The sequence below is a fragment of the Ipomoea nil genome, unplaced genomic scaffold, assembly GCF_001879475.1.
Source record: "Ipomoea nil cultivar Tokyo-kokei standard unplaced genomic scaffold, Asagao_1.1 scaffold0100, whole genome shotgun sequence".
Classification (NCBI taxonomy): Eukaryota; Viridiplantae; Streptophyta; class Magnoliopsida; order Solanales; family Convolvulaceae; genus Ipomoea; species Ipomoea nil.
Genome location: NW_017616528.1, coordinates 69,235 through 91,687, shown reverse-complemented (window position 1 = coordinate 91,687; position 22,453 = coordinate 69,235). Strand labels below are relative to the sequence as shown.

The window sequence follows — 22,453 nt, the reverse complement described above, 5'->3', positions numbered from 1 at the left end:
CGTCAACATATACAAATATTTTAAAACCTTATTTAAAAAATTTAAAAAAAAAATAGACTAACCTTGGACTATTTCCCCTTCAAGCATTGAGATCCTATATGAAATTTAATTATAAACTTATTCAATATTTTTAATAATAGTCAAGTTGAAACAATATTTAATATCAACTTTAAAGTTCATGAATTTGATTCTTTATTTATGTATTTTTAAAAAATTATTATACGGACTCCCTTCTAGTATTGGGCCCGGGGCATGGCGCTCAGCTTGCCCATCCGTCCTTAGGGTCGGGCATGCGTTGATCTTCCCATATCGATGATTAGGACGAGTTTCTCACTTGCTCGTACACACATTCTCTCAAATGGTGTCTAATTATATTCATAGGTAAATATTTGTGGCCAAACTAGCTCACTTGTGAAGTAGGCCCAGCTTGGTCATCGACTCATTAATCGTTATACTATAAATTATAGTTCACGAATCACTAACATAAAACTCATTTTTAGTATACCAAATATACTTTCTCAACCTAATGAAACACATGAGTCAACAACGCCTTCACTAAGACTCGATCTCATGACTTCTCAAATAGAAGAGGTCACTACGTGTCATTTGAGCACAAAGTGCTTGACATCTAAAATAAATATTTAGTATACTAAAAATAAACATTTATCAGTGATCCACAATATAATGTCTAGACTCAGCCTATGAGGTAGATGCCCATTCCAAGAAGCATCAACTTGACTCATGAATTGTTAATTACATACAACCATACTAGTGAATTGGACCATTAATGCCGTGTCACCAAGATGGACAGACAAAGGGATGTCTTCTAGCTCATGTAGTGTCAACTTGCATTCTAAAAACTTTCATGTACATTTAACTCGGTTCATTCTCACTTTGTAATCCATTCATTGTACTCAATTTTTTTTTTTTTTTTTTGAATACTACTGATTTACCTGTGACCTCTCATTTGAGAGAGTTACAGAGATGCTATTGAGTTAGAAACTACTTAGCTAAAAGCCCCTTCCTATTACTGCTTATTTTAACTTAGCTCAATCCATCATATATCATACTCAACTCAATTGTCAGTGTAATGACGATATCATCCTTTTTGATAACCATAATATATTCACATTGGATTCTCATCATTGGGCTCATAAATGAAAAGTTTTTTAATGCCATCAACTACTTGGGCTTCGATGTCAATTAATGTGGCCCATGCATAAATGAATTCTGGCCATTTATATCCTGCACCACGGTGCGCATTGCATTGTGCGCCCAAATGCAAAACGACGTCATTTTAATTTTTTTTTTTTTAAATTTCGCTACCCAGTGTTTAGAAGTTAATTTTCCTTTAAAAAAAACTAATGTTAAAAAATGTACATAATATTATACTAGAATACACATAATTGTATACATGAATTTACATAATTATATAACAAAATACACATAATCTTTTTTAAAAGATAATACACATAATCTAACATAATACATAATAAACATAAACTTTTAACATAATACACATCAACTCTAAACATAATACACAAAAATTTCCTGATTCGGATGTACATAATTGTATAAAAAAAAAGTACATAATTGTATAAAAAATGTACATAATAAAAAATATACATAATTGTATAAACAAATATACATAATCATGTCAAATTTCTACCGCGCCTCCCAAAACGATGTCGTTTTGGGAGGCGCGGGGCGCACAGTGCACTGTGCGCCGTGGTGCAGGGTATAACGATTGATGAATTCTGCTTCGAATTTATTTCATTGCTCCAGTACGTTATGCTGTGAGCACATACCTACCTTGCAAGGTGGGCACGGTTCCATATTCATAATTTTTATACTGTAGATTCATAATTTTTATACTGTAAATTTATAATTTCTATACTGTAGATTCATAAAATTTAGAGAAAAGGTTCAAATAGGCCCCTAAACTTTACCCAAAAGGTCAATTAGGCCCTTAAACTTTACAAAAGTGCAATTAAACCCTCAAACATGTCAAATTGAGTCAATGAAGCCCAAAAATTGATAAATGACCTGTTATTACAGGACATTTCAATTCCCGCAACGAATTCCGGCCACTGGCCACAAAATCCGACCGTCCGGCCGTTTATCCGGTGGAAATTTCCTCGTGAGAAATGCGACTCGTCTGCCTCTTTTTGCTTCGCCTCTTCACCCCCAAATACAGGAGATACAAGAATAGGCTCATAACAATCCCGACATTCGCACCAAAAATGCTCCCAGCAGTCTACGATGTTAGTTTTCGACTACTGCATACATTACTGGTCTCATAGAATTGAAGATTTTTTGTCTTAATGTTGTAATGCTACTTGTTAGTTAGTTGTTTCATCTGCTTTATTTGCAGTGTTTAATGAAAAACATCTAAGGTCTTTCAAGTTAGAGGAGAGTGAATCAGTTAGCAGGTAAATACCAAAAAATTTTGTGGGTACGGTGTTAGTTACTTCTTGATCGACAAAAATACTAAAATAGAATGCATATATGCCGCAGGACATCATTTGAAAGAGCTGCTACGAGAGGCATTCCCCCCAGGAGGATATGATGCTTAGGGGGGAGACGGCGGAAGGAGATAGCGATATGTCATTTGTGAGCTCCAACAGCAGGCCAAGCGGTGATCAGATGTCGTCTTTTCTCAATGATATGGTGGAATTTGGAAAAACTCCACGCCTATCATCAAGCTCAGATGGTAGCTTTGGCTCTGGGCGTTTGGGAAAAGATAATAACAAACTCCTTCCACGGGAGAAGACGACCGTACGGCTGGATTTTGTCGTCGATGGTCGGAATTCTTTGTCCAAATTAAAATGACATGTAATAACAGGTCATTTATCAATTTTTGGGCTTTATTTACCCAATTTGACATGTTTGAGAGTTTAATTGCACTTTTGTAAAGTTTAAGGGTCTAATTGACCTTTGGAGTAAAGTTTAGGGGCCTATTTGACCCTTTTCTCTAAAATTTATACTTTAAATTCATAATTTCTAAACTGTAGATTCATAATTTAAATACAATAGATTCATAATTTCTATACAGTAGATTCATAATTTTTATACTGCAAATTCATAATTTCTGTACTGTAAATTCATAATTTATAAACTGTACAGTTATCAATTATGAACATATAGTTATCCGATTTGTGAAAACAGAGTTCAACAATTGAAATCTAAAGTATAAATTTTATGAATCTACAGTATAGAAATTATGGATCTACCGTATAGAAATTATGAATGTATAGTATAAAAATTATAGATATGAAACCGTGCCCACATTGCAAGGTGGGCACATGTTCACAGCATAATTTACCGTTTACATTTTAAAAATCTCTATTACTCTGTATTTTTTTATACAATATTCAAATACTGCAAGATAAGAGGGAGTGATTTATTGGCATTCTTGGTTTGAACATGTTAACTATAGAAAACTCATGCTGGTTTAATTTCTTGTGATTATCTGCCGGCTAGGATCATAAGACAGAATTTACCCAATGCACATTCTTGAATAGTGATTGCGGATTTTTCTTACCATTAAAAAAATAATCGATGTTTCCTTGTTTTATATATATTTTTTTTTTGAAAATTTCCTTGTTTTATTTTGTTTGGTGATTTTTGTACTAACTTGGAAGAAAGAGAATATGCTCAATGAGTGCACGCGCAAATTGGGCACTTTAGAGTTTATTTTTTATTTTTATTTTTTATTTTGTAGTTTTAATTAGTTATTTTTTTTGGGTCTCCTATTTTTAATTTATTTTTAATTTATATTTAATTTAAAAAATATTTTATGCGTGTCGGTCTTTAGTGCACATGAATGATGAATCCAATGGAAGAGAAATGCTTGAAGGAAGGTGCTATTCACTATTCATTAAAGATGGCGACCGATTATTCTCAGCTTCGTTGGTAAATTACAATTTGACCCCTCATATTGTGTCATTCTATCAATTTTGACTACGATAAATCATTTATTAAAAAAAAAAAAAAAAAGGAAAAAGTGTCAAATTGGCCTCCTAAGTCAAGTGGATAGTGCAATTGAGTCCCCTAAGTGAAAAAGCTTCATTCAATCCCCTAAACCGGTAAAATTGTTCAATTAAGTTCAATTTGACTTGTCTATCAGGTTAAATTAATGCAGTGTTGACACATGTCCTGTTTTTAAAAATATTTTTTATTATATATATATATTTACTATTTGGCCCATTTTCCTTGTAAACTGTCTTTCCCGTGATTTAATAGATTAAATTTTTGAGTTAATACCCAAAATCGTCCTCGACTATAGTGGTTTTTCTCAATTTCGTCCTAAACGACTTTGGTGACCTAATATCGTCCCAGACTTTTGTATTTCGCTCAATTTAGTCCCATACTTTTATATTTTTGCTCAATTTAGTCCCTCATTTGTTATTTTGTCCATTTGGTGTTAAATAAATAGACAATTCCGTAATTTTAATATTGGCATCTCTTTACTCATAGACATATGAACTGCGAAATTTTTTTTTTTTTACGAATTACTCCCAGAATTACTCCTAAAACTGCGAATATAAAATTTGATTTGCATGTCCGGGAGTAATTCTGGGTGTAATTCGTACAAGAAAGATGAATTTCGCACTTCACAAGTTGAAAGTAAAGAGAGATCAATATTGACATTACTGAATTGTCCCTTTATTTAACACAAATTTGACGGAATAACAAATGGAGGACTAAATTGAGCGAAACACAAAAGTCTGGGACGATATTAGGTCACCAAAGTCGTTTAGGACGAAATTGAGAAAAACACTATAGTCGAGGACGATTTTGGGTATTAACTCTTAAATTTTTACTCTAAAAAACTGCAGAACTAGCATACTAATTAGTAATTAGTATCTTAAAATAATTTAAAGTTGTAAAATTTTATTTGTTTCAAATTAGAAAAATTACTTTTACCACTTTTTTGGGGCAATTACTCTTACCACTTACAGGGCGTTTGGTTGGAAAGGGGGAATTACGTGGGAAAGAAATTGCAATTACATGGGAGATGAATTACTGGGAATAAAGTGGGAATTTAAATTCCAGTGTTTGGTTTACAGGAATAGAGTTATTGGGAATTTCAATTCCAATGTTTGGTATACATGGGAATTGAAAGGGAATAAGTAGTATAAAGTCCAAAATGCCAATTTGTTGTTGTTGTATTAATTTTAGGTTAAAAAAAGGGAGGGATAATTTTGTCTCATCACTAGCTTTTTTTCTTCCTAAAATCCCAGGAATTAAAAATACCAGGGGGGACATAGGATTTTAATTCCATGAAATGGAGGAATTGCAATTCCTTCCAACCAAACTAAGGAATTTTATGGCCTTTGGAATTAAGTGGGTTAGTAGTTAGTAGTTGCAATTTGTAAACTTATTCTTATTATTGTTATTACTGTTACAAAATATATTGATTATGGACATTATGTCCCTTTACTGAGATTGATTAGTCATTATGTAGTGATTTGTAACCTACATCACTTTGTACTATAAAGGCTTGTTTCTTCATAATGCAATGACTAACTCTTTCTGGTGTCTTCATACTCTCTCTACCTCCATAATTTGTATTGTCCCTGCAAATCCACCGGCTAGGAGCTAACGGGCCAACGGGCATCAAACATTTTAACACGTTATCGGCACACTCAATCCCGGTGAACGAAATGGCTATTCTCGCAAAAAGATAATTTTCTGAACTCGCCATCGATGGAAGCAATTTCCTCACTTGGGCGCTTGATGTTGAGATATATCTCCAATCTACAGAACTGCTGGACACCATTGAAGAGATATCTACGAGCACTGCAGCCCAGAAGGCAAAAGCGCTCATTTTCCTCCGCCACCATCTTAACCACAACCTCAAGAATGAATACTTAACAGAAAAAGACCCCTATGTCCTCTGGAAATCTCTTAAGGCACGCTTTGACCAACAGACGTCATTAGTCCACCCCCAGGCCCAACATGATTGGCTTAACCTCCGATTTTCAAGACTTAAGTCTGTGACTGAATACAACTCTGCCCTACACAAAATTGTGTCACAATTGAAGCTCTGTAAGCAAAAAATTACGGACGAGGATTTGATTGAAAAAACTCTATCCACGTTCCATCCAAATGACCTTGTGTTCCAGAAGCAGTACAGGAATACAAAGTATGATACGCATCCAGAGCTCATTACGGCTTTACTGGTGGCTGAAAAGCATAGCCAGTTATTGATGCATAATCACAATGCGCGTCCAACTGGCACTGCACCTGTGCCTGAAGCACACACTGTTGCCCAGCAGAGCAACAATCGGCGGGGTCGAGGCCGGGGAAGGGGGAAAGGTCGTGGCAGGGGCCCAAAGCGATGTGGCAGAGGGGGAGCTAGCGGTGTGACTCCCATCCCCAGAACAAGCAAACTCAAAGAAATAGACCAAACAAGTCACAACAGAACTCCGGTCAGTCGCAGTCATGTTATAAATGTGGTTGCAAAGGACATTGGTCTAGGACATGCAGGACTCCTAAGCATCTGGTCGAGGCTTACCAAAAGATACTCCAGCAGGAAGGAGGACAAAAGAAGAACGATTCTAGGCAATCATCTTTGCCTGAAGCAAATGCCCTCATCTTAGGGAATGATGACCTGCTAGGCGATGAACTAGCTGATTATGGAGATCAGGAGTGATACTCCTATTTTTTTTCTCTCTTTTTCCCTTATGGACATCCATTTTACTTCATGCCTGTGTGCATGTTTATATTTGAACTCTTTTGTCCTATATGAATAATGGATCCTTTATTTTTGAACACTTTTGTTCTATTTGAATAAATATAATGGATCCTTCTTACACATTATCTTGATACCCATTCCTTTTCTTTGGAGATATGGGGGATGAATCAACCCTATGCTTGGTTGATTGTGCGACTACGCACACTATTCTGACAGACCAGAGATTTTTCCAAACGTTCAAGGAACACAAAGGCAACCTTTCAACCATAGTGAATGATGACATTCCTATTGTGGGCTCCGGCAGAGCTTCACTTATTCTTCCTAACGGAACAAAGTTGATAATTGATTCAGCCCTCCTATATCCTCAATCAAAAAGAACTTTGCTCAGTTTTAGGAATATTCGGTCCAACTGTTTCCACGTAGAAACTAAAACTAAAAACAATACCGAATTCCTTGTTTTGACCAAAACGGTCAATAACCAGAAAAAGGAAATTGAAGAACTTCCTTCCTTTTCTTCAGGCCTGTATTATTCCTATATCAGGCCCTAGCACTCCTGTGTTGCACTCGCAGTGAAATTTAAAGATACACATCCTTTCAGTCTATGGCATAACCGCTTAGGTCACCTTGGGCAAAAAATGATAGGCCGGATTATTTCAAATTCAACTGGACATAACCTTCTTAAGACAAACATTCTTTCTACAAAAGATTACACATGTGTTCCATGTGCACAGGGAAAAATTATTGTTCGTCCATCGCGTCCTAAGATTGATTTTGAGTCACATGTCTTCCTGCAGAGGCTACAGGGTGATATTTGTGGACCAATTAATCCTTCATCCGGACCATTTCGATATTTTATGGTCCTTATTGATGCTTCCACCCAATGGACACATGTGTGCTTGTTGTCCACTCGAAATATGACATTCGCAAAATTCATGAGCCAAATCATTAGGTTGAATGCCCAATTTCCCGATTATCCTATTAAGAACATAAGAATGGATAATGCTGGTGAATTCACTTCGTCAGCTTTTGACGATTATTGTATGTCCATGGGAATTAAGGTGGAACATCTTGTACCGTACGTCCACACCCAGAATGGTTTAGCTGAATCTCTTATCAAAAGAATTAAACTAATAGCTAGACCATTACTGCAACGGTCCAGTCTACCAGTAAATTGTTGGGGACACGCAGTGTTGCATGCTGCAAATCTAATTCAACTCCGGCCAACTGCATATCACGATTATTCCCCTCTACAACTTGTATGTGGTAATGAGCCAGACATTTCTCATTTGCGTGTCTTTGGCTGTGCGGTTTACGTACCTATACCACCTCCGCATTGTTCTTCAATGGGCCCGCAACGTCGATTAGGTATTTATGTTGGGTATGAATCCCCTTCTATCATTAAATACCTCAAGCCTATGACAGCAGATCAGTTTACTGCACGGTTTGCTGACTGCATTTTTTATGAAGATCATTTCCCGGCATTAGGGGGAGAGAAAAACCCAGCTTTGAAAAAATGCCACGAAATTTCATGGGATGAAAAAGATCTTCAATATCTTGACCCACGTACTAGTCAAACTGAACTTGAAGTTCAGAAAATAATAAATTTGCAAAAACTAGCAAATAATCTGCCAGATGCGTTTACTGATTATAAAAGAGTAACTAGGTCCTATATTCCTGCAGAAAATGCTCCATCAAGGATAATTGTCCCCAAAGGACCAAATACTAACACTGACACTATCTGACGCCAGAAGCGTGGAAGACCAGTTGGTGCAAAAGATGTAAATCCGCGGAAATTTAAAAATAATAAACAATCACAGTTACTCCAAAATCGTCCTGAAGACGAAATACCCAGTGTAAATGCACGTGCTACAAATAAATCTAACACTGGGAATACAGAACACCTTCACCAAGATATGATAGCAAATGAGAAAGACTTGGTTGAAGTAAATATAGAATCTGCCATAACCTTTTTTGAAACAGGAGAAAATCTTAATAGAAGTATAACAGTCGTCGACGACCAATTCGCCTCTACAATTGCTCTTCACATTTCTTTCAATAATATGGATCCAGAACCAAAAACTATAGTGGAGTGCCGGAAGCGCTCCGATTGGTTGAAATGGAAAGAAGCAATTGAGGCTGAGCTCAACTCGCTAAATAAAAAAAAAAAAAGTGTTTAGCCCTCCTGTACTTACCCCTAAAGGCTTGATCCCAGTTAGATCCAAATTGGTATTTGTACGAAGAGGAATGAACAAAATGAGGTGGTCAGATACAAAGCGAGACTGGTAGCTCAAGGGTTCTCACAGAGACCCGGAATAGATTTTGAACAAACTTACTCTCCTGTCTTAGATGGCACATCGTTCCGTTATCTAATATCGATGGCAGTAAAAATGAATTTAGAAATGCAGTTAATGGATGTTGTGACCGCATATTTATATGGGTCACTAGACGCTGATATATATATGAAAGTACCCGAGGGCATCCAAAATCCTTTATGTAAAGGAAATACAAATAAAAATATGTTCAGCGTAAAACTACAAAAGTCATTGTACGGCTTAAAACAATCAGGAAGAATGTGGTATTGTCGATTGAGTGAATTCCTCTTAAAACAAGGATATGAAAATAAAGATATTAGTCCTTGCATCTTTACAAAGAAATCAACTGATGGTTTTTGTATTATATCAATCTATGTAGATGATATAAACATCATAGGGACAAGCAAGGATGTTAAGAGGGCATGCTTGTGCTTAAAGGAGGAATTCAAAATGAAAGACTTGGGAAAAACCAACTTCTGTCTCGGCCTGCAGATTGAGCACCTCCCTGAAGTGATATTCATACACCAATCCAAATACACAGAAAAGTTATTGGAGAAATTCTACATGGATAAGTCCCATCCACTTAGTACTCCAATGGTAGTCCGATCACTTGAAGTTGATAAGGACCCGTACAGACCTAAAGAAGATAATGAGGATATTCTGGGACCAGAAGTTCCTTACTTAAGTGCCATTGGAGCACTTCTATATCTTGCCAACTTCACTAGACCTGATATTGCATTTTCAGTAAACATGCTAGCTCGTTTTAGTGCTGCTCCAACCAGAAGGCATTGGAATGACATAAAACATATCCTCAGATATTTACAAGGTACAAAAGATCTTGAGCTTCTATTTAAAAGAGACCAAGACACCACATTAGTGGGATATGCGGATGCTGGTTTTATGTCTGATCCGCATAATGCTAGATCTCAGACTGGGTATGTGTTTCTTTCAGGAGGTACTGCTATCTCATGGAAATCAGTTAAACAAACATTAGTAGCTACCTCCTCAAACCACTCTGAGATTATTGCCTTATATGAGACCTCCAAAGAATGTGTATGGTTGAGGTCATTAATACACAATATTCAAGACTCATGTGGAATAATGAATAATGGAACGATCCCCACTGTCCTGTATGAGGACAATGCTGCATGTGTTACACAAATGAGTAATGGATATGTTAAAGGTAATCTCACCAAACATATTGCACCAAAATTCTTTTATCCACATGAACTCCAGAAGAGTGGTGAAATACGAGTCCAAAAGATCCAATCAAGTGAAAATCTGGCAGATTTATTCACTAAGTCCTTACCTACATCTACTTTTGAAAAGTATGTATATAAAATTGGTATGCGTAGATTAGGAAGGCTGTTGTCTTCAGGGGGAGCAACAACACTTTAATTATAATGAAATTATTAGTCCAGAAGATTAATTCATTCACTTTGATCCAGAAGATCAAGATATATTATTATGATTTATACCTAAACCCAGAAGGTTTACAGTTGCACTCTTTTTCCCTTACTGAGTTTTTTTCCCACAGGGTTTTCTCAGTGTAAGGTTTTTAATGAGGCAACCGAAGCAACACATGCATTACCCATATGTCGTGTACTCTTTTCTCACTTAGGTTTTTCCCACCGGATTTTTCTAGTGAGTTTTTAACGAGGCATGAATATGGTTAAATAATGTCCAAGGGGGAATGTTACAAAATATATTGATTATGGACATTATGTCCCTTTATTGAGATTGATTAGTCATTATGTAGTGATTTGTAACCTACATCACTTTGTACTATAAAGGCTTGTTTCTTCATAATGTAATGACTAACTCTTTTTGATGTCTTCATACTCTCTCTACCTCCATAGTGTATTTACATTTGTATTGTCCCTGCAAATCCACCGGCTAGGAGCTAACGGGCCAACGGGCATCAAACATTTTAACAATTACATTATTAATTTCTTCATTTTATTGTAATAATTCTTAATTTAAATTATTGAAAGTAAATATGTAAACTTGTAAAGCTAATTTTAAAAAGAAAGCATCACTTAAATGAGTCGATATATAAATTTTAATATTTTTTCTATTTATTTTTATTTTTAGAGCTATGTACCACGTAAAAATTTAAATTTTATTTTTCGACGGGGCCACGCCCAATCGTTATGCTGTGAGCATGTGCCCACCTTGCAAGGTGGTCACGGTTCCATATTCATAATTTTTATACTGTAGATCCATAATTTCTATATTGTAGATTCATAAAATTTATACTTTAGATTCATAATTTCTAAACCATAGATTCATAATTTAAATACAATAGATACATAATTTTTATACAGTAGATTCATAATTTCTATACTGCAGATTCATAATATCTGTACTGTAGATTCATAATTTTTGTACTGTAAATTCATAATTTCTAAACTCTATAGTTATCAAATTATGAACATATAGTTCTCTGATTTATGAAAATAGAGTTCAACAATTGGAATCTAAAGTATAAATTTTATGAATCTATAATATAGAAATTATGAATCTACAGTATAGAAATTATGAATTTACAGTATAGAAATTATGGATATGGAACCGTGCCAACCTTGCAAGGTGGGCACATGTTCACAACATAATTTGCCGGGGCACGCCTGATTCGAAGTTTAATTGGACCGATAGATCCGGTTTGATACAAAAAATAAATAAGCCCAGGCTAGACTGGGCTGGCCCAATCCCGCTCGTTTGACACCTCTACCCCAAATAACTTTTTCATTTTTAGCTTATTGTCATCAATAAGCTAATATCAGAAAGTTGTTACCGAACACTTATTAACCAAGTACCTTCAATATCTAAAACCTAATAAGATTGACTGAATGTTATACTCTTTATTTATGTCCATTTTTTTGTTACTTGTTTTAATAAGTTATGTTATGAGAGTTGTACTATACAATTTTTTGGTAAAAAAAAATATCCATACAATGCACATGCATCCACCATATATTTTCTTACCTTCTTAATAGTAATAATATATAGACATCATATATTGAAGTACTATATTTATTTATTTATGTATATATTGTAAAAGTAGAGTATAAAATTTATCAAAATTGTTTACATTATTATTAAACAAAATATAAATTCTTTCTCTTTTTTTTTTTTTTTTTTCTCTCTCTCGCTCTATAATTTTAAATATGATGGTTAAAATTTACTACCTCAAGAAATTTTTAATTATTTTTATTTATCAATGCCAAACATCTTGTGCTCAGATGGCATGTAGTGACATCTCCCATGTGGGAGGTCATGAGATTGAGCCTTAGTGGAGGCGTTGTTGACTCTGTGTCCTTAGAAAGTATGTTTGAATAGATATTGCAATGTAATAAAGTCAGTAGCATTCAATTTTTTTTATTTATCAATATTAGACATGAATTCTCGCAATTTTTTTTTATTTATCAATATTAGACATGAATTCTCGCGCATAGCACGTACAGAATGCTAGTAAATAATTAGTACGGAGTATAAATATTAATAGAAATCAATGAAAACAATGCTGGTCAAAGATAATTATACTAATAAAAAAATGTTAATTCGTACCTTGAAATTGATAGTCCGTATATTTATAATAAATCATGGTTTTTTTTTTTCTTTTTTTGGTGACAACCAATATGAGTTAATGAAAATTCATAAGGGTATTAAATAGAGTTTTAATCATTTTTTTAAACTCTTTAAAATAAAAAAATGTTTGTAAAAGTCTATATATGTTTGTGATATAAGATTTTTATAAATTCTTATAAAGTCTATAAAAGTCTAAAAAGATTATGTAAAAACAAATTAAAATTTATTAGAATCTCCCATTTTCACCATTTACAAAAATCACGGTCTTTTACATCTCCCTTAGTCGGTAAGGTTGTCAAAGGTTTCCAACCATTAAATACATATACAAATTTTAACCATGGTTTTACTCTTCTCCTTCATCTGAGCTATTTTCCTTCGTTCCCTACCTTCTCTAAAGGCGTTTGGTACTTTCCCATTAATTAAATTTTCAGGAAAATGTTTCTAAAGAATATATTTGATGGAAATAACTTTACTGGAAAAATTAAATAGCATGTTTTGTGTTACCCTAGAAACATAACAATTAAACTACCTAGAAAAATAATTAACACATTTGATTCGTTGAAACTTTTACAGGAAAATTTTTAAAATCTCTAATATATTTTTGTTATATATGAGATTTTTAACATGGCAGTACGTATGACACCAAAAAAAAAAAAGATAAATATATAATTAAATAAAGTTGCAGATTCTCAGTAGGCCAGGAAAAAGAATCTCACATCTCTTAGGTAAGATTTACTTCCCTTGATATCATGTAATGTGATTTCCATTGACATAAACTTTTTTAAGTCAAAGATTACACCAAACGTGAAAATAATAAATTTTCAAAAATGTTCAAACTTTCCTAGCTACTTAATGCCCTCAAATTATCTTCTCTTTCCCTTCATTTTTTTCCCCTTCCAAGTCTCATATCCTCTTTCATCTGGTCTTTCTTCGCTATATAGGAGAAGTAAACATTTCAAAAGTTGGAATGACAATAAAAAAATTTAAATAACCCAAAAAAGTGGTTAGAATTTGGTGGTTGAAAATTAAATATTTTTAAGGTAATGAATTTTTCTGACCACCTTAACATTGTAGTTAGAAAAGTTGAAAATTTTGCTAGTTTTCATCTATTTTAGTTGGTAAAAAGAAATTGGTAATTATTGACGAATTTTCAGTGATGTATTAATTTTAACAAATGAAATTCTCTTGTTAGCTATTACTCCGTACTAATCTAAATAAAAATAAAAACATAATAAGTGTGAATGAAAGTTATACCCCAAATTTATGTCTGTTTTTTCCATTATGTTCTTTTTTGTACATTATGCAATAAAGGTTGTACATTAAAATATTTTGGACAAGCATACCCCTACCGTTATAACTTCCGTTATCTTTTCCACTATTGTTACCATGCACATGCATCCACCACATATTTTCTTATCTTCTTCATTAATAATAATATATACACATTAAATATTTGAGTTATATGTTAATTATTACATAAATATAAATATCAAATTTATAAAAATGATTTACATTATTATTATTATTATTTAGAATAATTTAAATATCTAAACTCTAAATAAATTTAAAATTTTAATATAATGTATTAATATTGGGCACCTATTTTTTGCGCATCGCGCATAAAAATATTAGTATAGTAATATATATGCTACGAAGTACTTCTTAACGAAAATGGATTAATGAGTTATTATTTTCATTTTTTTTTTCTATAAAAAACAAAGAGAAACTATTATGATAAGTAACGTATTTTTTTAATACTAAAATCACTACTTAAATGTTTATTTCTTGATGTTGTATTTTTATGTCTTAATATTTTTTTCTTTTAAATTTTTTTAGTCCTACTGACTCTGTTATAATCTTTTTTAAAAAAAATTAATTCAATATTTAATTAATAATAGATAAATCATTCCACTTAACTACACCTTCCAGATTTATGATTGACTTTATCATGAGTTCACATAAGAATTAAATACAAAAAATTAACAATATTGATATTTTTTAAATTCGCATAGACTCAACTCACTTGTTTAGTAGGCAGTATTTGAATGCACAAACATTTAACCTGGTATATGAGCCATTGAGTCAACGTCCATTATAATGATGGTAATTTTGATGTATTTTCATAAAATCAGGGCATCTTTGTGAATTTATGGTAAATTGGAAACTTCCTCGGTTTGTGTGTAACTTAGCTTGCTTAGAGGCAGAAAAAGAAAGCTCTTCTGAGACTGAGAGTGCCATTCTAATTCTAATTTTCTTTATTTTGATGTTTGGCGCACAGCTTTGAACTCTGAACTCCCAAAGTTGAAGCCTTTTTTAGGCCATTGAGATGGAAAAGTTTCATCTTCTGATTGCTTCTGTGGTTCTTTGTTTCTTGGTCTTTCATGGAAGAACTGGGAATGCCATTGCTTTAAGAGCCCAAGATGGATCAGAAGCTTGGGGATATGTTGAAGTCAGACCAAGTAAAAATGCCTTCTTCTCCCCTTTTTGGATGAAATTTTATGCTGAAATCTTTATTTTTGACATTTTTTTGTATGCTGATGTTGGGATTTATGTATGGACACAGAAGCTCATATGTTCTGGTGGTATTACAGAAGCCCATCCAGAGCTGAAGATCCAAACCAGCCATGGCCAATTATTCTCTGGTTGCAGGGTGGACCTGTAAGTTCTGTCCTTAATAGCATCCAACTTCTGGGAAATTAAACTAAGAGCCTTAGACTAATGTGATTGTTGGATTGAATGTTAGCCAGTATATAAGTTTTGTCTCTATAATTTATCTACATTTGTATTACATTTATAGGATATTCTCTTTTTTTGGGTGACAAGGGAACTGCAACCCCTCTACTCGAGGGTGTGGATTGGGTAAACCCCGTCTTGTGGCCCTAGTCATTAGAGGACCACAAATCAGTTTAGGTTACTCATAGTTGACTCGCTCAAACCATGAAGGCCAATAGGCCGCTCCCACTGAGAGTCGAACTTGGAGCCTTGTTGTTTCTAAACCAACAATCTGACCAACTTGGCTTGAGTTGCACCGAGATATTCTCTTTGTGACTGTGTTTTGAGGTGCAAGAATTCAAATGTGAATAGGGGGCTTCAGGAGTTGGAATTGGAAATTTCGAGGAAGTTGGTCCTCTGGATATTAACTTGAAGCCTAGAAATTCAACATGGTTGAACAAAGCTGATCTCCTCTTTGTGGTAAGTGTCTTACATTCATGAAATTCTTGTAGGTAGAATTGGAAACGAACAAGTTTATTTTAATCTCTTTGGTTCGTCTGCATAGTGTTATTTTCCCCTTCTTCGATTCGATATAGGATTGCCCGGTTGGAACTGGATACAGTTATGTGGAGGATACTAAGCAATTTGTAAAGACTGATTGGGAGGCTGCAACTGATTTGACTACATTGTTGATAGAAGTGTTTAATAGTAATGAGAGTTTACAGAAAAGTCCGTTGTACATAGTTGCAGAGTCCTATGGAGGAAAATTCGCAGTTACTCTTGGATTATCCACTCTGGAAGCCATCGAGGCAGGGAAATTGAAGCTCAAACTTGGTGGTAATAAAGAAAATATTTACTTAGTATTTCGAGTTTGTACATGTTATCAATTCGGGAACAATGGATTCCCGCTTTGGAATACTTAGTTAAGTACAAACTTGCCAATAGTTATTATAAGGTTATCCCGTGACATTAATGCATATGGTTTTGTGTTATTATAGGAGTCGCTTTGGGTGATAGTTGGATCTCACCGGAAGATTTTGTGGTATGCAAATTAATTAAATTTTCTTAGGATATTAACATTTTCTTTTTGAGCTATTCTTGATTGCTTAGTATCAATGCTGCAGTTTTCTTGGGGACCTCTTCTGAAAGACGTATCGAGGCTGGATGAAAATGGCTTCCAACAATCAAACAGGTCCGTATATGATTGTTATTTTTAACTTCTTCAAAACTGTTATTGAACTTTAGAAGTCTCAGTTTTCAATACTCTAACAAGCCGAGCACAGTCTAGCTTTGAAAATTAAGCAGAAGCTTGAAGCGGGTGAGTTCGAAGAAGCAACTAATCTATGGGGTGACCTTGAAAACGCAATAAGTGCTAGCAGTAACTCAGTGGTACATATCCATTTTGTACGGGTTTTTAGTTTTTAAAATCCACCTTAATCATCAAAATTCGTTTACACATTATATTATGCAGGATTTCTACAACTTTATGTTGGACGCCGATATGGATCCTCTATCTGTCGCTGCTTCTGAGCTATCCCAAGCATTGGCGTTGAAACGATACTCGAGATACCTACGATCCCGGAGTTATTCTCTAGGTAGCGATGCTGATCTTAGCAAACTGATGAATGGTCCTATCAGAAAGAAGTTAGGAATCATCCCAGAAAATGTTCTGTAGGTTACTCCTTTTTCGTTTCTCTTTTTAGCATTTTATCCCAATCCTTTTTATATGCCCAATACGAGGACTAAAGATTGTGCTTTTGCAGTTGGGGCGAGGAATCTGGTCGTGTTTTTGAAAATATGTATGGTGACTTCATGAAACCGAGGATCAATGAGGTATGATTGCACATAATTTTCGCCAGTTCTTGAAGAAACGTTTTTTATTGCTACTTTTCTTTCAAGGTAAGTAGTGGACATTGCTTTATCTTCGAGGTTAAGACTTGTTGCTTCCAACTGAATCTACAGATTTAGAAACCCCATCTTATTATTAGTTTACTCGGTTAACAACGATAGAAAGCAGATGAAGAAATGATTGTTTTGGTTGTCTTTTATGCATCAAGACAAGAAAATGCTTTCGTTTCTTTTCCTGTCTCCACTTCAAAAACAAAATTAAATTACAAGTAACAAGATTGTTGCTCGGTGATTTTTTTCGCGGTTTCAATTGTAATAGTGACTTATTGCCTTGTTTTTTTTTATAGGTTGATGAATTATTGGCTAAAGGAGTGAATGTGACTATATACTCTGGACAAGTAAGGCTACATAGGTTTTTTTTTTTTACATAGAATGCATATGAAACTTCAAACTAATCATTGAAAAACATGGGAAAATCTATAATGCCGATTGGCACCAGATACAACCCTATATGCTTTTGGGAGTTGTACCGAGCATTGTCAACTCTTGTTCCCAAGTACCCGATACAACCCCAATAGCATACATGGTTATACCTTATGAAAAAAAATCAATTTCGATCGACAATTTAGAAGTTTTCTACATACAATATATGTTGACATGCCTTGGAAATGGTGGCTGTAGCTTGATGTCATCTGTGCCACAAAGGGAACAGAAGCTTGGATCCAAAAGCTCAAGTAAGATGACTGTTCATAAATTGATTTGCTTGTTTTGGTTTTTTCTCTTTGTGGGCACGACCCGAGCTGAATCCAGATCAGTCTTAATTACAGTGGCGAGGTACTAGATGATGATGATAATAATAAAATCTAAAATCTAATCTAAATCTAATCTAAAAACATAATAAGTCTCAATCAAAGTTTTATCCCTAATTTATGTCCATATTTTTAGTGCTAACCATTTTGTACATTATGCTTTTAAAGTTGTACTATACAAGTTTTTATACAAAAATATCCTTATCGTTATAACTTCCGTTATCTTTTCCATTACTTTTACCATGCACATACATCCAACATATCTTTTCTTATATTCTTTAATGATAATAATATTTGTAAAGACTAGTAATAATAATAAGAGTTAATTCTACCAGAGGTCCCCAACTATTGTTTTTGCCATTTAACATTTCAGAATATTATTTTTTGGACACTTTTAGTCTTTCTCGTGACTTTTTCTATTTTTAGTAAGGACATTTTTTGTTTTTTCATATTTTTCTTTTGTTATTTTTTTCGATTTCAACTGGTTTAATTAGTTTAGAACTTTAGGTAACCTCTGATTTTTAGTAACCATTTTTTTTTTCAACAGACTTTTAGTAAAGTCCTAAATGACAATGGACTTCTGGTGAAATTAACTATAACTATAATAATAATAATAATAATAATAATAATAATAATAATAATAATAATATTTTAATTACGTATTTGCAGGTGGGAAGGGCTGAAAACATTCTTGAGCTTGGAGAGAAGTCCACTATATTGTGGGAATGACAAAACCACAAGGGGTTTCACCAAGTCATACAGAAACCTACATTTCTACTGGATTCTTGGAGCTGGTCACTTTGTAAGTTGACACTTACTACTGTTTGCACTGCAAAATTTATGATCATAGAGACATGATTAAGGTTTATTAATGTAATATTCATTCGGCTTAAACCTTTGACTGTGCTCGAGACGCCTTAGATCACTCGGACATCCTGTGACCTTTGCCCTTTCTTTTTGTTTGTGTTACAGGTTCCGGTGGATCAGCCGTGTGTGGCATTGGACATGGTGGGTAGTATAACACAGTCCCTATCGAGTTCAAAGTGACATCAGTACTTGTAAAGAACTTTTTAATTCAGGGATATAAGTGTGGGACTTGATAAGAGATCACCTCGTGTATATATATATATATATATATATATATATATATATATAAAGTGAGGTTGATACTCCATTGATTTTTCTGCTGCATAATTTAGGACAGACTAACAGAGGGATGTTTTATTTGAAGTATGAGAAACATGTTATACTACACATATAATGTTTTTTTTTAATCAAAATTTAAAGGTTTGTTTAGAAATTTGAAAATTGGAAATAATGAAAATAATTTTTGAAAGTTCATTTTTAGATTTTTTAGGTGTTTGGCTAAGGAAAATGAAGTCAACAAAAAATGCATGTTATAGTTAAATGGAAAACAAAAAATTCATTTCGGCTAAAAATGTCTAGTGATTTTTACTCAGGGATATTTTTCGAATCTCTCTCTCTCTCAACTGTCTCTCTCCTTTCTTCTAGATGGTGTTAAATTAGTGGGCTAGCTTGCCATTTGTTTGGTTACTATTTGAAATGAATTGAGTTAGTTTTATACTGTGGACCATGCTCCAGTACGGGGCAAATTATTGTATGGACCATAATAAAAAGTATATTTTTAATGTATATCCCCTGAATATAATGTACATTACTTTTGTACTGAATGTACAATATTTTACGAGAAAATTTCAATTTTGGTCCACTGACTATTGGAGTTGTGTTAATTGCAACAATTGACTTTTAAAAATGTTAATTTAGTACCTTGACTATGCAATTTCTATTAATTTTGGTCACGCTGATCAAATTGCCGGCCAAATCTCATCAAAAATATTTAATAGGTTAAATAATAAGGGTATTTTAGTCATTTTACCCAACTTTTCTTTCTTCGATGAGCCCATTTCTGACAGACAATTTTTTCTCCGATAAGCTTCTCTCCCAACCTAGATATACGCAAACTTGTAATTCTTCCCTTCACGAGCGCAGTTTTGGAAACAGAGGAATCGTGGGTCCCACACTGGTTAACGCAGAACCCATCGACGGTAACATTCGCGGCAGTCATGACGACGTTGACGGCGTCTTTTCCCTCGCCCTTTCCGACCAGGTCAACGATCTGCTTCTGGGTCAACGATTTCCCCAACGAGTAGCTCTCGTCGAGAACTGTTACAGATTAGCTAAGGTCTAGAAATAAAGAAGTCGTCAGACGACGTCGTAGCAAGAGTAGACGGTTAGAGTTGTTATATGTTTACCATTTTACCCCTTTTCTCCTTCTTTAAAATGTAAACAGATGCAAAGTGTGTGGTATCAGAGCTCGATCTTGGCCAAAATCAATGACGAACAACCAGCGAGAGATTGATGAAGCTATGAGAAACATCGCAGAACTCCAGGAGCAATTGCAGGCAGTACAAACACAGATTACGGAAAATCAGAGAGTGCAAACAGAAGCAATGACAAACCTTCAAGCTGAGGTGAGGCAGTGGATGACCATGATGATGGCACAAGGAGGAGTGAACCGGCCGCCTACGGCAATCGCGCACTCTCCAGCTCTAACCAGACCTCAACAATCGGAAGGGGGAAGTGCTTCGGTGAATCACGCTGCGGGAGGTAATCAATCTATACCTACATATGTTAAAGTAGTTGCTGGAACACATATTGTGAATCCAAAGCAACATAGAAATGTGAACCGTAGACTTGAGAACTACTTGCCGGCTCCCAAGCCGAGGATAGATTTCCCTGATTTTGATGGAACCAATCCAAGGGGGTGGGTTAGGAGATGTAACAAATTTTTCCTGCTGTATGGTGTTCCTGAAGAATTGAAAATGGAATATGTATCATTCCATATCAAAGGGAAAATTGATGCGTGGTTTGATAGTTACATGATAGACCATGGGGGACGAGTGTATTGGGATGAATTTGCTGAGGATGTTTGTAAAAGGTTTAATTTTTACGGGGTTGGAGTGTATTGAGGAAGAGTTTAAAATGCTAAGACAAAATGGATCGGTGGAGGAATATAACAAAAAATATGATGAGTTGAAAGTGCTGATGTTAATAGCTCATCCTACCTTAACTGAGCTTTACTTTGTAAGAAACTACATAAGTGGATTAAAGAGACACATTAGGTGTTTTGTGAAGACTGCAAACCCCTTAACACTTATGGATGCTTACCAGTTTGCCAGACAATTTGAAGAAGGGTTAATGGGCACCGAATTGATGGGTAGGGTAATGAATCAACCTAGAGGGGTGAGTAGCAAAATCAGTGGTTCTATACCTGAAGCTGTAAGTGTGGTTAAGAGTAATTCTGTGGGACACTTGAGCCAAGCAGAGATGGATAAGCTCAGGGAACAGAAATTATGCTTTTTCTGTAGGGAAAAATGGCAACATGGCCACATGTGTAATACTAAATCTGTCCATGTGATAACGGGGGAAGAAGAAGATCCACCGGAAGATATTGCAATACAGAATGACCAAGGGAGTGAGAATAATCACGCTGAAATGGCAGAAGTCTCTCTTCATGCAATGGTTGGTGGGGAAGGCCTTAGTATTATCAAATTGCTAGGGAAGACAGGCAAAAAGGCCTTGGTTATCCTAGTAGATACAGGAAGCACACACAGCTTCCTAGATCCCCAAGTGGTAGAAGATATGAAGCTCAAAACATACCCAACTAAAGGCCTTACAGTCACGGTGGTTAATGGGCAAAAGATGAGGTGTGATGAGGCATGTTGTGAGTTTAAATGGGAAGTACAAGGGCACAAATTCAGCAAGGATTGCAGAATGTTGAAAATGGGGGGTTGTGATATGGTGCTCGGGATGGATTGGGTTGATGAATTTGCCCCTATACAGTTGAATACAAGACCTCTTAGCATATCATTTCAGAGGAATGGGGAATGGATCACACTTAAGGGACTGACTAAAAACCCTGAGGTTAGAGAGGCCACTACCAAACAGGCCAAGAAGTGGTTCAAGAAAGGAGCCATGGGATTTCTCATACATTGCAAACCTAAAAGTGACACTGGGAGTGAGGAGAGGGAGGAGGCTTACTGTAACTCTATTGAAGCAAAGGAAATCCTTGGGGATGTTGAGCCTGCAATTCAACAAGTACTAGATCAGTACTCTGATATTTTTGAGGAACCTAAATCCCTTCCACCCCGAAGAAGACATGATCATGCCATCAATTTAACCCCTGCTGCCCAGCCTGTGAATCTAAAAGCATATAGATACAGTTTTGAGCAAAAGAACATCATAGAAAAGATGGTGGCAGAGATGTTGGTAGCCGGGACTATAATACCTAGCACATAACCGTTTGCCTCTCCAGTATTGCTAGTACCAAAGAAAGATGGGACTTCGAGATTTTGTGTGGACTACAGAGCTTTAAATGCTATGACAATCAAGAATAAATTCCCAATTCCCTTGGTGGAAGACCTCTTCTCTGAACTTGCAGGAGCTAAATACTTTAC

The 22,453-nt window shown here is 34.9% G+C and overlaps 1 protein-coding gene and 1 long non-coding RNA gene across 2 annotated transcripts; both read left to right on the top strand.

Annotated features, from left to right (window-relative positions):
* The first annotated feature begins 2,595 nt into the window (after positions 1–2,595).
* On the top strand, positions 2,596–11,470 carry LOC109185390. The gene is made up of 3 exons (XR_002054977.1): positions 2,596–2,731; positions 4,439–4,446; positions 11,458–11,470. It is a non-coding gene; the product is annotated as an uncharacterized LOC109185390 (long non-coding RNA).
* Positions 11,471–14,789: 3,319 nt separating this feature from the next.
* Positions 14,790–19,227, top strand: LOC109180480 (serine carboxypeptidase-like 51). The gene is made up of 13 exons (XM_019330133.1): positions 14,790–15,065; positions 15,170–15,264; positions 15,691–15,798; positions 15,915–16,155; positions 16,317–16,360; positions 16,443–16,510; positions 16,602–16,707; positions 16,790–16,989; positions 17,082–17,151; positions 17,514–17,564; positions 17,848–17,900; positions 18,645–18,777; positions 18,948–19,227. The coding sequence occupies exons 1-13, from the start codon at positions 14,933–14,935 to the stop codon at positions 19,020–19,022; spliced, it is 1,377 nt and encodes a 458-aa protein (XP_019185678.1). The 5' UTR covers positions 14,790–14,932; the 3' UTR covers positions 19,023–19,227.
* The last annotated feature ends 3,226 nt before the right edge of the window (positions 19,228–22,453 follow it).

Excerpts from the sequence above, each read along its gene's own strand:
- LOC109180480 (XM_019330133.1), top strand. The coding sequence starts at position 14,933 with ATGGAAAAGTTTCATCTTCTGATTGCTTCTGTGGTTCTTTGTTTCTTG. Across the intron at positions 16,156-16,316 it reads ATTGAAGCTCAAACTTGGTG|GAGTCGCTTTGGGTGATAGT; the intron begins GTAATAAAGAAA and ends GTGTTATTATAG. Across the intron at positions 16,361-16,442 it reads TCTCACCGGAAGATTTTGTG|TTTTCTTGGGGACCTCTTCT; the intron begins GTATGCAAATTA and ends TCAATGCTGCAG.